At 38.1% G+C, this 13605-nt stretch overlaps 1 protein-coding gene across 8 annotated transcripts in view; it reads left to right on the plus strand.

The window, feature by feature from the left end:
* LOC145996040 (uncharacterized) overlaps positions 1–13605 on the plus strand; it is a 577368-nt gene that overhangs the window by 7033 nt on the left and 556730 nt on the right. For all 8 annotated transcript variants that reach the window (XM_083132243.1, XM_083132249.1, XM_083132247.1 and 5 more), the window contains exons 3-7: positions 1694–1820; positions 3618–3751; positions 6394–6624; positions 7989–8147; positions 9494–9660. In XM_083132243.1, coding sequence (XP_082988369.1) covers positions 1694–1820; positions 3618–3751; positions 6394–6624; positions 7989–8147; positions 9494–9660 — 818 coding nt within the window. The remainder of the gene's footprint in view (positions 1–1693; positions 1821–3617; positions 3752–6393; positions 6625–7988; positions 8148–9493; positions 9661–13605) is intronic.

Below are 13605 nucleotides of genomic sequence, written 5' to 3' on the forward strand. Positions count from 1 at the left end.
ATTACTTAATTCATGAAGACTTTCTTTACCAATTGTGGGTTTAAATGTCTCTTCTTTGCCAATCTGTGCATTACAGTCACCTAACAGAATTTTTATATCATACTGAGAAAATTTATCAAAGACCTGTTCTAACTCTGTATAAAAATCATCTTTAGTATTATCATCTTTATCTTCCGTTGGTGCATGTATGTTTATTAAAATAATTTTACACCACCTACCCTGTAAAACTGCATATGATATCCTATCATTAATAAATTCTACTGTTTTAAGAGCAGAGATAATTCTATTATTTATGAAAAAGCCTGTTCCAAAATTATGATTTTCAGTACCACCATAGAAAAAAGTATAATTTTTAGTTTTACAATTCCCTTCTCCTGGCCACCTAACTTCCTGGACAGCTACTACATCTAATTTATACTTAACTATCTCATTAACTGTACACTGAAATGCCCCAGGCCGGTAAAGGCTCAGAACATTCCAGGTGCCTAATTTAATATCCTTATTCCTAACGTAGATCTTATCCTTAGTCCAGGGACCTCCCAAAGTAGTCCCCACCCGGAGATCCGAACGGGGGACTATTTTACCTCCGGAATATTTTACCTTGGGAACATCCATGGCCTTATATTGCTGATTCTTGACATGGCTTTTTACAGTGCAGAGTTGTCAGCTCTACGCCTAACCCCCAATATGAATGGAGGAACTACTACAGAAGACAAACACAAACACATTAGAGAGCACAACTTCTACACAAGACATACACAAACACATCACGATAAAATATATTTGGAAATCTGAAATTGTATTGAGTTGTGGTTTAAATTTGTTCATTTTGTTTCTTAAGAATTACATGGCCATTCAGGATGAAGTCTGAAGCATTAATAATTAAAGCAAGTCCTTGTAAAGGTACAGCCTCAGTTTTCATTTTAACCAGCCTTGTGGTAAGTGTTTTGAGTTGAATAAAAATACCTATTTTTCTTAATTTCCAACTATACCTTCATAAAGGTTAAGGAAAGAGGGGGGGGGGAGTTCATGAAGAAGTCAAGGATATTTTATTTGTTATTTTGGTAGACAGCCTGTAATATTCTGTTCTGTTTTAAGTTGTTGAAATTTTTGTTTTGGTTATATACATCACTTTCTGTTAAATACATGTGTTAGGAACAATAAAAAAAAAAAATCTAAATTCTAGCCAAAAGTAGAAAAACGTAAAAACTACAACCTTGACACAGCGTCTCGATTGAGATGCTTGGGACCGTGAGTACTTTTGGGTATCTCGATCGAGACGCTTGGGACCGAAAAGGTTAAATACCCCCAGAGATAGAAGTCGCACATACTCAGGTCGGTAGATCCAAGGCACATCTCCGAACCTGGAAATCAAATGAACAGGAAACAATCTCCGCAGGATGTTCATGGAATATCTGGCAGTGAGGGCTGTAGCCATAAATAAATAAATGTAAATAGGATGGCAATAGATAACACACATTATACAACAAAAATATACAGTTTGGTGTACAATTAACTGTGTAATGTTCATTCAAAAATGAGTACAATTCCCTGTATAAGATTTCTTGTGTGAAAGAGCATTAAATATATTAGCTTTCGGGTAGCATTAGAATGTTTGTAATAGAAGCAAATTTTACTAATATGTTTCCAGTGTTCTTTTCTTTATTATTTATTATTATTATTTATTTATTAGGATGACATAGTGGTTGCTATTCCTAAACATGAAACCCCTTCCAAGAGAGATAGCATGGCTACTGGAGATTTTGATGAAGTAGAAAAATTGAGATGCAGAGTTATAGAACTAGAGGATTTATTATCTGGTAAGTGTGCAAAATTTACAACTGCTTTGTTGGTATTTGATTTTGGGGATTCCCCGATGGCATAGTGGTAACATCATGTCCTTATAATCCAAGGGCCCAGGGTTTGATACCTGGTAAAGCCACATAGTGGTTTGGATCCCACTTTAAACTATAGAATCAGTCCCGATTAGCCTTTCTGTGTATAAAGTGGACTTAGAAGAACATTTAAATTTTTTTCTTTGATTTTGCTTAGCACCGTGCACCACCCAGCATTTTTTTAGCCTGTGGATGAGATTTGCAGTTTTGTCATTCTGACTTGGATCTTTCAGTAAAAGATTTTTGTTTTCTTAAAAGAGTTGTTTTAGCCAGTCATAAGTGCATTGTGGAATGCACTAAATTGTGTTGTTAAGGCCTCCTTGATGACGCAGTGGTAACGTCGTCGCCTTGTAATCAATGGGTCCCAGGTTCAATATCTTGAGGAGCCACTTAGTGGTTCAGATACCACTTTAAACTGTAGGTCCAGTCCCAATTAGCCTATCTGTGCATAAAAATGGTCTTAAGACAATAACTCAATTAACATATCATGGAAACAGATGTCATATATAACAAACTGAATTAATATTTTAATAGTGATATCCTGTGTAAAGCTATCTCTACACGATCGAATGAAACACGAACAGCACATTGAATTCCATGCTTAAAGGAAGTGATGTCGGAACACTCATAATCATTCTTCTTGTGTTCATGGTTGCTGTCCAAGAATTTCTAATTATGAACTGTTCTAAGTAAAACGTTTAGTGACCAACTGTCAACCAATCAGAGCACATGCTGTTGAAATTAATTGAGGTACAGAATGCTCTTTATTTCTATTCTGTGATTGAGAGAAAGCAACGTGGAAAGTGTTAACACAGGGTTGTGACTTGGAAGCATAGAAGCGGTGGGACATTCTCGTCCGTGTTGGTTTAATCGCAATTATACAACAAAGTATAATGTATATTTCTACAGCAGTAATTGATGTGATGATAAAGTATATTTGACAACCAACCGTAAAATATATTTTGTATCGATCTTAAAATTGTAGTTTAGATGAGCAGAGTGAAAAACAACTATGTACACATGGAAATGAGATTTAATTAAATTATTTTATTTTCTATTTGTATGCCAAAGGAGGCACATAGTGGTTCGGATTCCACTTTAAGCTGTAGGCCCGGTCCCGATTAGCCTTACTGTGCATAAAGTGGACTTAAAACAGCAAATCAATTAATCTATTTCAATGCCACATATATGTATTATATTTCTTAATGAGTAATTGCTAGTCTATTTATTCCTTTTTTCTTTGAAGTCTTGTTAACCACTTTATGTACAGAAAGGCTAATCGGGACTGGAACTACAATTTAAAGTTGGGTATCAAACCTGGGACCCCCTAATTACAAGGTGACGATGTTAGCATGTTGCAATCAGGGATGCCAATATTTATTTTTTGTGTCATTCATGCTGCCACCTTTTGGTAAAATGTGAACTTGTCCGATTTTTCTTCGATCGTGTATCGGGTAGAATTTCAGACCTTTGACGAAACGTTGTTCAACGATTTTCAAATGTCGATTTTGTTGGGTCATGAATGCTCTGTTTCAATGACAATTTGATCATGTACGGATGTCTTCAAGTTCCAGTGTAAAAAAACACAGTCCTGACTTTGTTTAACAGTTAAACTGTTTGTTTTTTCTTTAAGTTAAGTGTGTTTTTAACATTTATTGAAGAACCCTATTATTATGATCGTTGTTACCAATGCTAATGTTTTTTGTGTGTGTTTATTTTAAGCCAAAGTGATAACAATAGAAGCAATGCAACTAGAGTTGGAGACTTTGCATGAGAATGAATCTTCAGGAAGTCTCAACTTGTCACAAGGGACTGAAACTGAATACAAATCTCGTTTGGAAGAATACCATAAAAAGGTATTGATGTGGTTAATATTATTTTTTTATTTGAAATATATGTTTGGTTTGCCACCTTTATTTTTATGCAATTAAACTACATGGTTAGAAAGGCCTCCAACATGTCGAATTGCAAAAATACACACAGTGTCATTATAGAAAAGTAACGATAAATGCAGACAAGATGAAAGTTTTACGTGGTTTGTGACATATCCACCTTAGAAAGTGTTTGCGTGTGTACATACATGGTGTCCTGACCAACAATATAAAAAAATGAACATATATATTTCAGCAGTTATATGATTTATTAAAATATTTGCTCACTCACAGCTATTTGTCAGCATCATAGTGTGTCGATGAAGCAAACACACAACAGTTTCCGTAATTATTTTAAAAAGTGATTTACTTACCAGATTTATAAAAGGAGGTGTTCAAACTAGTCACCCTTGATGCACATACATTTTTGATACATATTTATTAAGACACCCACTAACATAAGCTGGCAAGAGGGCCTATAAACAGTTTTTTTAAGGAGGTGCTGAAAGTAGGCACGAAACTGTAAGTGATGAGGGTTCTTGTTTTGTATTGTGGGGCTTGTTTATTAGGCTGGCAACTGTGAAGTGCTGGGTGTTTGTTGCATATTGTGTTTTTCTAATGCATTCAACAGCAAAGTTTGTTATGGCTCAGCAAATATTTATTTATTATTCATATGTGTTAACTCAATCAGCATGTGAATTCAAGGGCGATTTGAAACAAGATATCAGAGTGTAAAATCGCTCTTTAAACTAGTTACGGAAACTTGCACGCTTGATTCATGGACAGTCTACAGTGCTGACATACCACTGCGAGTGCCTCGCTTGCCTATGGTGCAAACGCTGACGTGGTGGTCTAAACTTGAATGGATCGCCCTGTACAAGGTAACTCAAAAAGTTTTGATGGAGGTGAACAAGTGTAGACACCTTGTCAAAATAATATTCGAGCTCTCTCCAAGTGTTTTCTCGTATTTGAGACATTATGGGAGCAACTTGTCCAACTCAAGAATGGATTTGGATGTGGGATGATCCATTCCCCTCATGCATGCCACCAAAGTCAGGTCGCTGATTTCAATTACTGCTAAATAGAGAGTGCACTTCAAGTTGTTTCCTATTGGCTGAATGTTAGATTTTAAATATGTATCGGTTGGTTTTCTCATTATAATGCATTACTTTATAACTTTAGTCTAGAAATGCTGGAAATGTTTGGGAAATTTACATTGATTTTGGAGAAATCAACATTCATGTAGTGGTGCACTAAAACTTGGTTTTTGAACAAAGAAAATAGAACATGCAAGACATTTTAAATTTGTTATGAGCAAACTATACTTCAGTTTCATATATACGGAGCATTATCAGAAGTTACAGTAAAATTGCAGATTAAATAATAATGGAAAAAGGGTCATGTTTTAAACTATTTTCAAGTAGAAATCTACTACAGTAGGTGGCTTATCAGCAATTACCACTTTCTTGTTGAAATTTTCAGGTTGTGTTTGAGAAGATATTAAGCTTAAAACATATATTACAATATTATTCTGTAATTATGTATTATTTATGCTGTAATTGTTCTCTCCCCCCTCTTAAATCCGAAGGTTTATGGCTGCAGCAACACAAGCCTTCCATCTGTCCCTATCCTGGGCAAGATCAATCCAATCTTTTCCATCCTTATCAATTTCCTTTAGGTCCATCTCAACGTTATCCCTCCATCTTCGTCTTGGACTTCCTCCAGGTCTCTTACCATCAGATTTCCCAACAAATCCTGTAAACTCATTTTTCCTCTCCCATTCATGCCACATGGCCTAAGTCTTCTTGATTTAATGAAGCCTTTTCTTGTTATAATTGCTGGAATTTTTTATTAAAAATTGTTTAACATTAGTGCGGCCGCGGTGGCTCAGTCGGTAACGCGTCTGACTACCATGCTAAAGGTCCCGGGTTCGATCCCCGGCCGGTTCAAATCCGGGAAGTTTTCTAACGATGGAAGCGGCCCCGGCGCCCACCCAGCGTCGAATAACATGGGTACCTGGGGGAAACCCTGGGGGGGTAAAGGCGGTCAGGGGCATGATGCTGATCACATCACCCCCACGCATGACCGGATCAAGAAAGTGTGGGGCGTTACCCCCACACCCCCTATACGCCTTCATGGCGTGGTGCTATGCACAGGGAAACACTTTACCTTTTTATTAGTCAATACATATAGGGTCTCCCCGATGGTGCAGTGGTAGCATCGTCACCTTGTAATCAGGGGGTTCCTGGTTCGATTCCCGGTGGAGGCACATAGTAGTTCAGATCCCACTTGAAACTGTAGGTCCAGTCCCGCTTAGCCTTACTGTGCATAAAGTGGACTTAAAACATCAATCAATCAATTAGTCAATACATAAGCTAACCTGTGATCCAACAGTCAATTTATCTTCACTTTCCCTTCTTGTTATTACTTTTAACTAGGATAAGTGGGATTGTAAGTATGGTGTTTACTTAAAATGTAGTAACCTCCTGCACACATGTGCCAAGATATGAATTGTCCCAATGACTTGGTCTAAAAAACCAAAATTGTAGACGCCCTGACACTGTATTATTACTTTCCTGTGTCTGTATCATGTTGCCTTGTATATTGACATTACTTTTCCATTACAGATCATTGAGTACCAAGAAGCTATTCATCAGAGGGACTGTCTGATCGAGCAGGTGACAGCATCACTGCAGCAGACCTTGAAAGATAGGGATGCATATCAACAGCAAGCGGAGCAGTGGACCAGTGAAGTAGCTGTTTTGGAACGGCAGCTGAAGGCAACCAAGGATTTAGTCCAGAGTCACCAGTGGGACACTGGAGTCAATCCTCAGGACTACCTCAACCTCAGAAATGAGGTAATGCAAATTGTAATGTATTTTTGCAACCCAATACTGTAGTATTTCACTGTACTGTATTACATTGCACTGAAAGTATTTTTAGGTTTTAAATGTGTGGTAGGGATGGACCGATATGAAATTTTGGCCATTACCAATAAATAGAGGCACATGATTTTGGTAAATAAAAAAGCAAAATTTTGGTACGAAAACAGTCAATTTCGGGTTCAAAGGTGGAAATTAAAATTTCGGTGTTAGAGTGGTGAAAAATCGAATGAAAAGTGGTATATAAAAATATTTTTGTTTTAAAATTGTGAATATAAGCTTAAATTTGGTTTAAAAACTACACTTATTACACAAAATTAACATTTCACTTCTAATAGCACATTTATGTAGTTATCAGGGTATTAAGTTTATTTCTGTGTAAACGAGTCCATTGTTGCTTCTCAATATTAAGAGCGGAATTAATCAATTTTCGGTGAATTGCATAACTCTCAGGATAATTCAGACCTCAGAAGGTGTCACGTCAGTAAATAAACCCTAAATTTTGTGTTTAATATTTTGCATTTTGCAGTTCAATGCGCAGCATTGATTTTCACATTGTTGGCAATGCGACATAGCTTCAATTTTCCCCTATAACAAAAGCCAGCCACAACCATGAAACATTGTCGATAACTTTCAGTGCACTGACGAACGAAATTGCTTTGTTCTTTTACATCAACATGTCTGTACGTTCCATGATATGGCTGGCGTTCAGAGCATGAACATTCGCCTTATGGACCGCCTTGAGACGTAACTTTTGTTGAATGGCACAGGTGGTTGGTTGGTTGGGACACATGGAACCAGCTGGCCATAGCACACTCTGTTGGTGAATTCTCCGACGTCATCAATGTCTTAATGCCGTGCAACATGGGTGGTGTTAGCTTCACTGGGGTCCATTTTGGATGTGGCTTCGTCGGTGAAACACATGCTACAATATAGCTGCCCCAGAAGCGATTCACTTTCGGCACCATTACACTTCAACCAACACGACTACTTTGCTAGCCAACACAACACATACTACTGCCTCAGTGGTGAAGCTTTCACGTGTCTGCACCGTGGGTACTCCGTACCATGCCCTTGCAATCTTGTCTATATGGAAGCGTATCAGCCTCTGTATATTATAACTATGACACATTCTATTTATTGGTGAGTTTTTTATTTTTGATTTTTTGAAATCTTAGAGGTCAGGATATTTCTATTGCGCACAATATTTTTCTTATATTTAATTATGTTTTTATCTGAATACATGAGACTGTGTAATACTAGCTTCAATCTAATTACTTACAATGTGGACAGAAGTTATTCCAATATTAATATCCGATTATTTTTCTTTTGTTTTTTAGATGCTGGCTTTAGACATTACCTTGAAGGATCATCAGTCTCTGGTTGAAAGGTTGAAATCTCAGTTGAGTGAGCAAGAAGAATCGTCTAGGCTGAGAGATGAGGAGCTGGAAAAGAAATCACTGGAGCTTAAACAAGTCAAACTGAGATCATCCGAAGAGGTATAAGTTTCAGAATTGTAGCTAGTAAATGTGGAAGTTTGTCACGTCAAAAATATCATCGCTTATTATCATCACAATTAGTCAAAAAGTGGCAGAAAAAAGCAAATACCGTAGTGATTTATACATGTCACATCTAAAGAGATGTGATAGAGGGAATCCGGGTTTTAAAAGCACAAAATGAGTTACACCAGATCGTAGGGTTTGTGTGTGTGCGAGTGAGTGACGAAATGATGGCCATTGTATGAAGTCAATCAGCAGATGGCTGATGAAAAGATGTTATAAATTATTGTTTTGCTTCTTATTGTTCTTTTAATGATTTTACATGTAAGAGCAAGTTTTATGTACAGAGTGTCCCACTCGTAAGGGGCCCCGGAAAAAGTGTTATAAAAATCTTAATAAAAGACGATATGAAACCAAATTTGTACATGACATACCTTGATGGTTGAGAAATGAAGGTACATTACAAGAAGTGCAGGAAGTGACCTCCCCCCACCTGTATACACAGTTCAACATGGCGCTGCATGTTCGTGAATGTTCTCACGTAACTCGTACACGTGGTACAGTGATGAAGCGTGGTTCCACTTGTCAGGATACGTGAACTCACAAAACACACGTTTATGGAGTAGTGACAACCAGCATGCAATCGTTGAATCGTTGAGGAACCCCTTTATTCACAGAAGGTGGGCATGTTCTGTGCATTATCACAGCGGCGCATCATCGGTCCAATTTTTTTTGACACTACTGTCAACAGTGATGTGTACCAGGTATTGTTTCATGAATTTGTGAACCAGTCGGATGACGAGGAACTGACACTTGGCTGGTACCAGCAAGATGGGACAACATGCCACACGTCTGATGCGAGTATGGCTGCGGTGGAATCATTTTTCCCTGACAGAGAGATTTCGAAAGGATTATGGCCCCTAAGGTCACCGGACTTGACCCCCCTGACTTTTTTCTGTGGGGTCACCTTACAAGAACAAACATTGACGAGTTACGTGAGAACATCCGCCGTGAAATCCAGGCAGTCACGCCGATTACTCTGGCAGCAACATTCACGAACATGCAGCGCTGTGTTGAACTGTATATACAGGTGGGGGGGAGGTCACTTCCAGCACTTCTTGTAATGTACCTTCGTTTCTCAACCATCAAGGTATGTCATGTACAAATTTGGTTTCATTTCCTCTTTTATTAAGATTTTTATAACACTTTTTCCAGGGGTCCTTACGAGTGGGACACCCTGTATAATTATACTAAATTGTTGACATTCTTGACAAAGCTTGTTGCTGTGTATTTTATGTGAAAATGAAATATAAATATACAGGTTTGTGTTTTTACATTTTATGTAGGTGCAGAAACTAATGAAAAACGTAGAGGAGCTTCACCAGAGGGCAGCAGCAGCAGAGAGTAACAACATACATATAAAAACACAACATGAAGGTGATTTAAGAAAACTGAGAGCTGAGTTAGAAGAAAATTTTGGTTTGCAGCTGGTGCAAATCAAGAAAGAATATAGGTATGATAAGTCTTATGTGATTCAAGTTTAAACTGTGTATTACTTACCTGCACTTGTTTTTATTTATAAAGTGGACAAGAGCACAATTTTATCAAATTTACAGGAGAGAGAAAAAGGGTGATTCTAAAAATTAAGGGACACTTGACGTAAAAACAAAGAAAACTGAAGAACGATGAGTTACTTTTTTCTCTCTTCTTGATACTGCATGTGTAATATTTTGATACTATATAGTAGGGATCGGCCGATATGAAATTTTGGCCGATACCGATACAAAATTTCCAATACCGATAACCAATATTCTACCGATCCAATATAAAATTAGATATGGTACTTGAAGAACATGAAATGTTCCTTGATCTCCTTAACAAATGTGTGTTTCTAGGTGACTGCAGTGCAAAAGAAATTTAATATTTAGACAATTACTTTCTAGAAAGTAGGGCATAGAGATTGTCCATAAAAATTACAACAAAATGGCAGAATTTTGCACTAAATTATAAGATATTTATTGAGATATTGGATCGGTAAAATAATCTGTAATATTACCAATAAACTGATACACTGATATGCCTATATCGGCTGATACCGATAGAGTACCGGTTAATCAGTCCCATCCCTACCATATAGGCAGGCAGCAGAACTGAATTTTCCCTAATAACATTTTATTTAATTATTGAAAATTTCATGCTCTATGATAATGACTAGTTGTGTCCATGCTAATTATGCACCTGACATTTTTTTAAAATTTTTTTTCTGTATGATTTTGGGTTGAATTACCCCCAGCTTTGGCCTTCTGATTTCAAATCATTGAACAAGTAAATTCTAATTTTGTTATAACTTTATTATTAGTCTGCTTAATTATAATTAGTCCATGCTAATGACAATAAATTAATTACTGACTTGTTATACACAACACAAAACCCACAAACAGCATGGTATGAAACACTTTTTAAAAGTTTGTCCGAGCTTTCGACTCCATCTTGAAGTCGTCATCAGGGCTGGTCGAGAGACTGTTTTCTTCGCCAACTTCAACCAGCCCTGATGATGACTTCAAGATTGAGTTGAATACTTGAACAAACTTTTAAAAAGTGTTTCGTATCATGCTGTTTGTGTGTTGTTTTTAATGTTGCCGGCACGTGATGTAAGAAATTTTTTAATATCATAATATATTACTACAAGGGATAGAATAAGGAATGAGAAGATCCAACAGACAGTGGATGTGGTGAAGCTTCAGGACAGGATAGATCAGGCACGATGAGATGGTTTGGACACATGAAGAGGATGGATGCAGAAAGACTACCAGTAAGAGCTTACCGTGCACAAGGAGTGGGAATGAGGCCAAGGGTGAGACCAAGATGTCTGTGGAAAGAGCAGATAGCGGAGAGTGTTAGGAGAAGAGTACAAAATTGGAACACCGAGGAAAGAGACGAGTGGTGGAAGACCAGGAAAAAAATGGAGAGGTTTGACTTCTATGCGGACCCAGCCAGATGCAGGAAATGGCGAAGGATGATGATGAATATACTGACCTTGGTTTCAGAAGAAAAGTATTGCTTATCCAATCAGAGAAGATTCCTCCAAAGCAGATGGTCACTCACTGTAGCTTGAAAAAATATTACAGTATGTACTATTACACTGCACAATAAATTTGAAGACATTTTCTGTCCTTTAGATGAAATCATGTGTTTTGGACTAAGCAAAGGATACAGAATTGAAGTGTGAAAACTGTATGCTTCTATCACGCCATCATTTTCATTGCACAGCCACCTTATTCATTGCTACAAGTATGTGTGAAAGGCATATTACAATACACTGTACAGTAAGAAAACACAGTAACAATACCTACAAACATGATGTTGTGGATCATTTATACCTTGTACATATCTGTAGGGGTCTCCCTGATGGAAGACCAACAATAGTCAGCAAGCATACTGCCGTTCCAACGGCTTTTCAAACACAGCAATGTCCTGGTGGAATTTTTCCTCATGTCGTCACTGACTCCTCCCAGGTGAATCCAGAAAGTGTAATTTGAGTACCATGTGGCACCCCATGACATAAAATCAGTGCACCATGTCACGAACAATGGCTTCATAATTTTCTGCTTTCACATTACCCAGGAAATAGAGCACACAAACTTGAATTCCTGCCATGCTGCTTTGTTGGGTCAGAAAGTGTAGAAACAAACACACCATCATGAAGAACAGTTCTGATTTGCGTGTTAATAAACACACCTTCCATAACCTTTGCCTCACTTAAGCATGCGAATTTCGTCCAGAGGTACCTGAAAGCTTGGCCTTCTCGGCCTAGTGCTTTGATGAAGATTTTCATCAAACCAAGCTTGATGTGTAATGGGGCAGAGAGACATTCTGAGTGATTGATTGTATTAACATTTTTGGTTTGACGGTCCAACGCTTGCAGCAAGTGACCATGGGTTAGACGGCTGTGTCCAATACACAGTGGAATAAGAACTTCTTCTTGACTAGAGAGAAAGGGAGGAACGCCATGCACCTATGGTGGGCTTAATCGCGTTAAGCTTCTTCCTCGTTGCCACATCCCACATTTTGGGGCTTGTCAATTGGATCTCTTGATATATTCTTCATGTCTGTCGTAGTGGCCAGTGTTTACGGACATAATTATCTCTGTCCCGACTGTCTCCAATTTTTTTTTCTCTTAAAGGCAAAACCTAATACAGCTGTCTGGTTGTTTACATCCAGGGGGTGATTGAGCTGTTCAGGCTCTTTCATGGAACATTTTCAATAATGTTAGACTGGTAGAATATTGGTTATTGGTGCTGATTAAAATTTCAAGTAATATTAATAATGTATATTATTAAATTTTTATACATGTTCAAGTCCCAATTTCTTAGATGAAATTTTGGAATGAATGTCATTTACTCAAGAGATACAGTGAAACTTTAAAAATACAGGAAAACCTCGTTAATACGATATTGGTTAATACGAAGTACCCTTTAATCCGAAGTTCTTCCCATTCCCCAGCCGATAAGATAGGATTTATAATGTATTTCAGTACGGATAAATCGAAATACGGATAATTTTTAATACGAAGTTGTTTACAAGACCCTTCCGCAAAACTGGTTTCGCTTAATTCGAAGTAGACACCTGCGTAAGTCGACAAGAGAAGATCGAATGTGGAAAGAGCTTGGACGTTATTTTAACTTGACCTTGACATGTTTCCTTGTCGTAAGAACTGCTGACAACTCGAGGGAAGCAGCCCGAAATGCCCGCTGGACATTGACATTCTTTGTCAATGTGCATGGGAGGTCAAACTCTTTCCCCGCTGAATGCGCCACCTTGGAAATATTCACCAGTGCCAGATGAGAAATGCGAGATAAGATCTCACGAATGTTCCAAAATACAAGACGCGTGGCGCCTGGAAGTCTCACCAATCTGTCTAGCTCCGAGCTCGAGATACAGCAATTTCCCGTGAGCGAGCAACTTTTGGCTTGGTAGCAGACAACTTCCGGTAACCACTTTAATTAAAAGCGTGTTCTTTGTGCCCTGTAGAACCTCATAAAAAAAGGGAAACTGTTACAGATAATCAAAGCCGCATAGGCCAACCAAAGATCGTCAACCCGCTTAATGCGTTGTCATCTAGGTTTCCCGCAAAAGTTGACATCGATCTTACGTATTTTGCAACTCCAGTTTCCCCGCTTCATACGTTTCCCAACTGTGCCGGTCATAAAATTTGCCAAAACAGTGTTTTGTTGTCTGCGTGACTTCTCCCCTTTATCTATCAGCAAACGGGGGGGGGGGGGGGGGGGTCCGTTGCTAATTGTTTCGGCCACGATATTCTTGCTCGTGTGCGCACACCGGCTCCTTTGGCGTCTTTTTAAAATGAACAAGAACCGCATGATAAGTAAAAGAAAAGTGACCCCCCTCCTTCTCCTAGAACAGCTCATTATCCGCCACTGGTGTGCATGTTAATGTGATT

This window comes from Lepisma saccharinum, chromosome 12, assembly GCF_977018435.1.
Source record: "Lepisma saccharinum chromosome 12, izLepSacc3.1, whole genome shotgun sequence".
Classification (NCBI taxonomy): Eukaryota; Metazoa; Arthropoda; class Insecta; order Zygentoma; family Lepismatidae; genus Lepisma; species Lepisma saccharinum.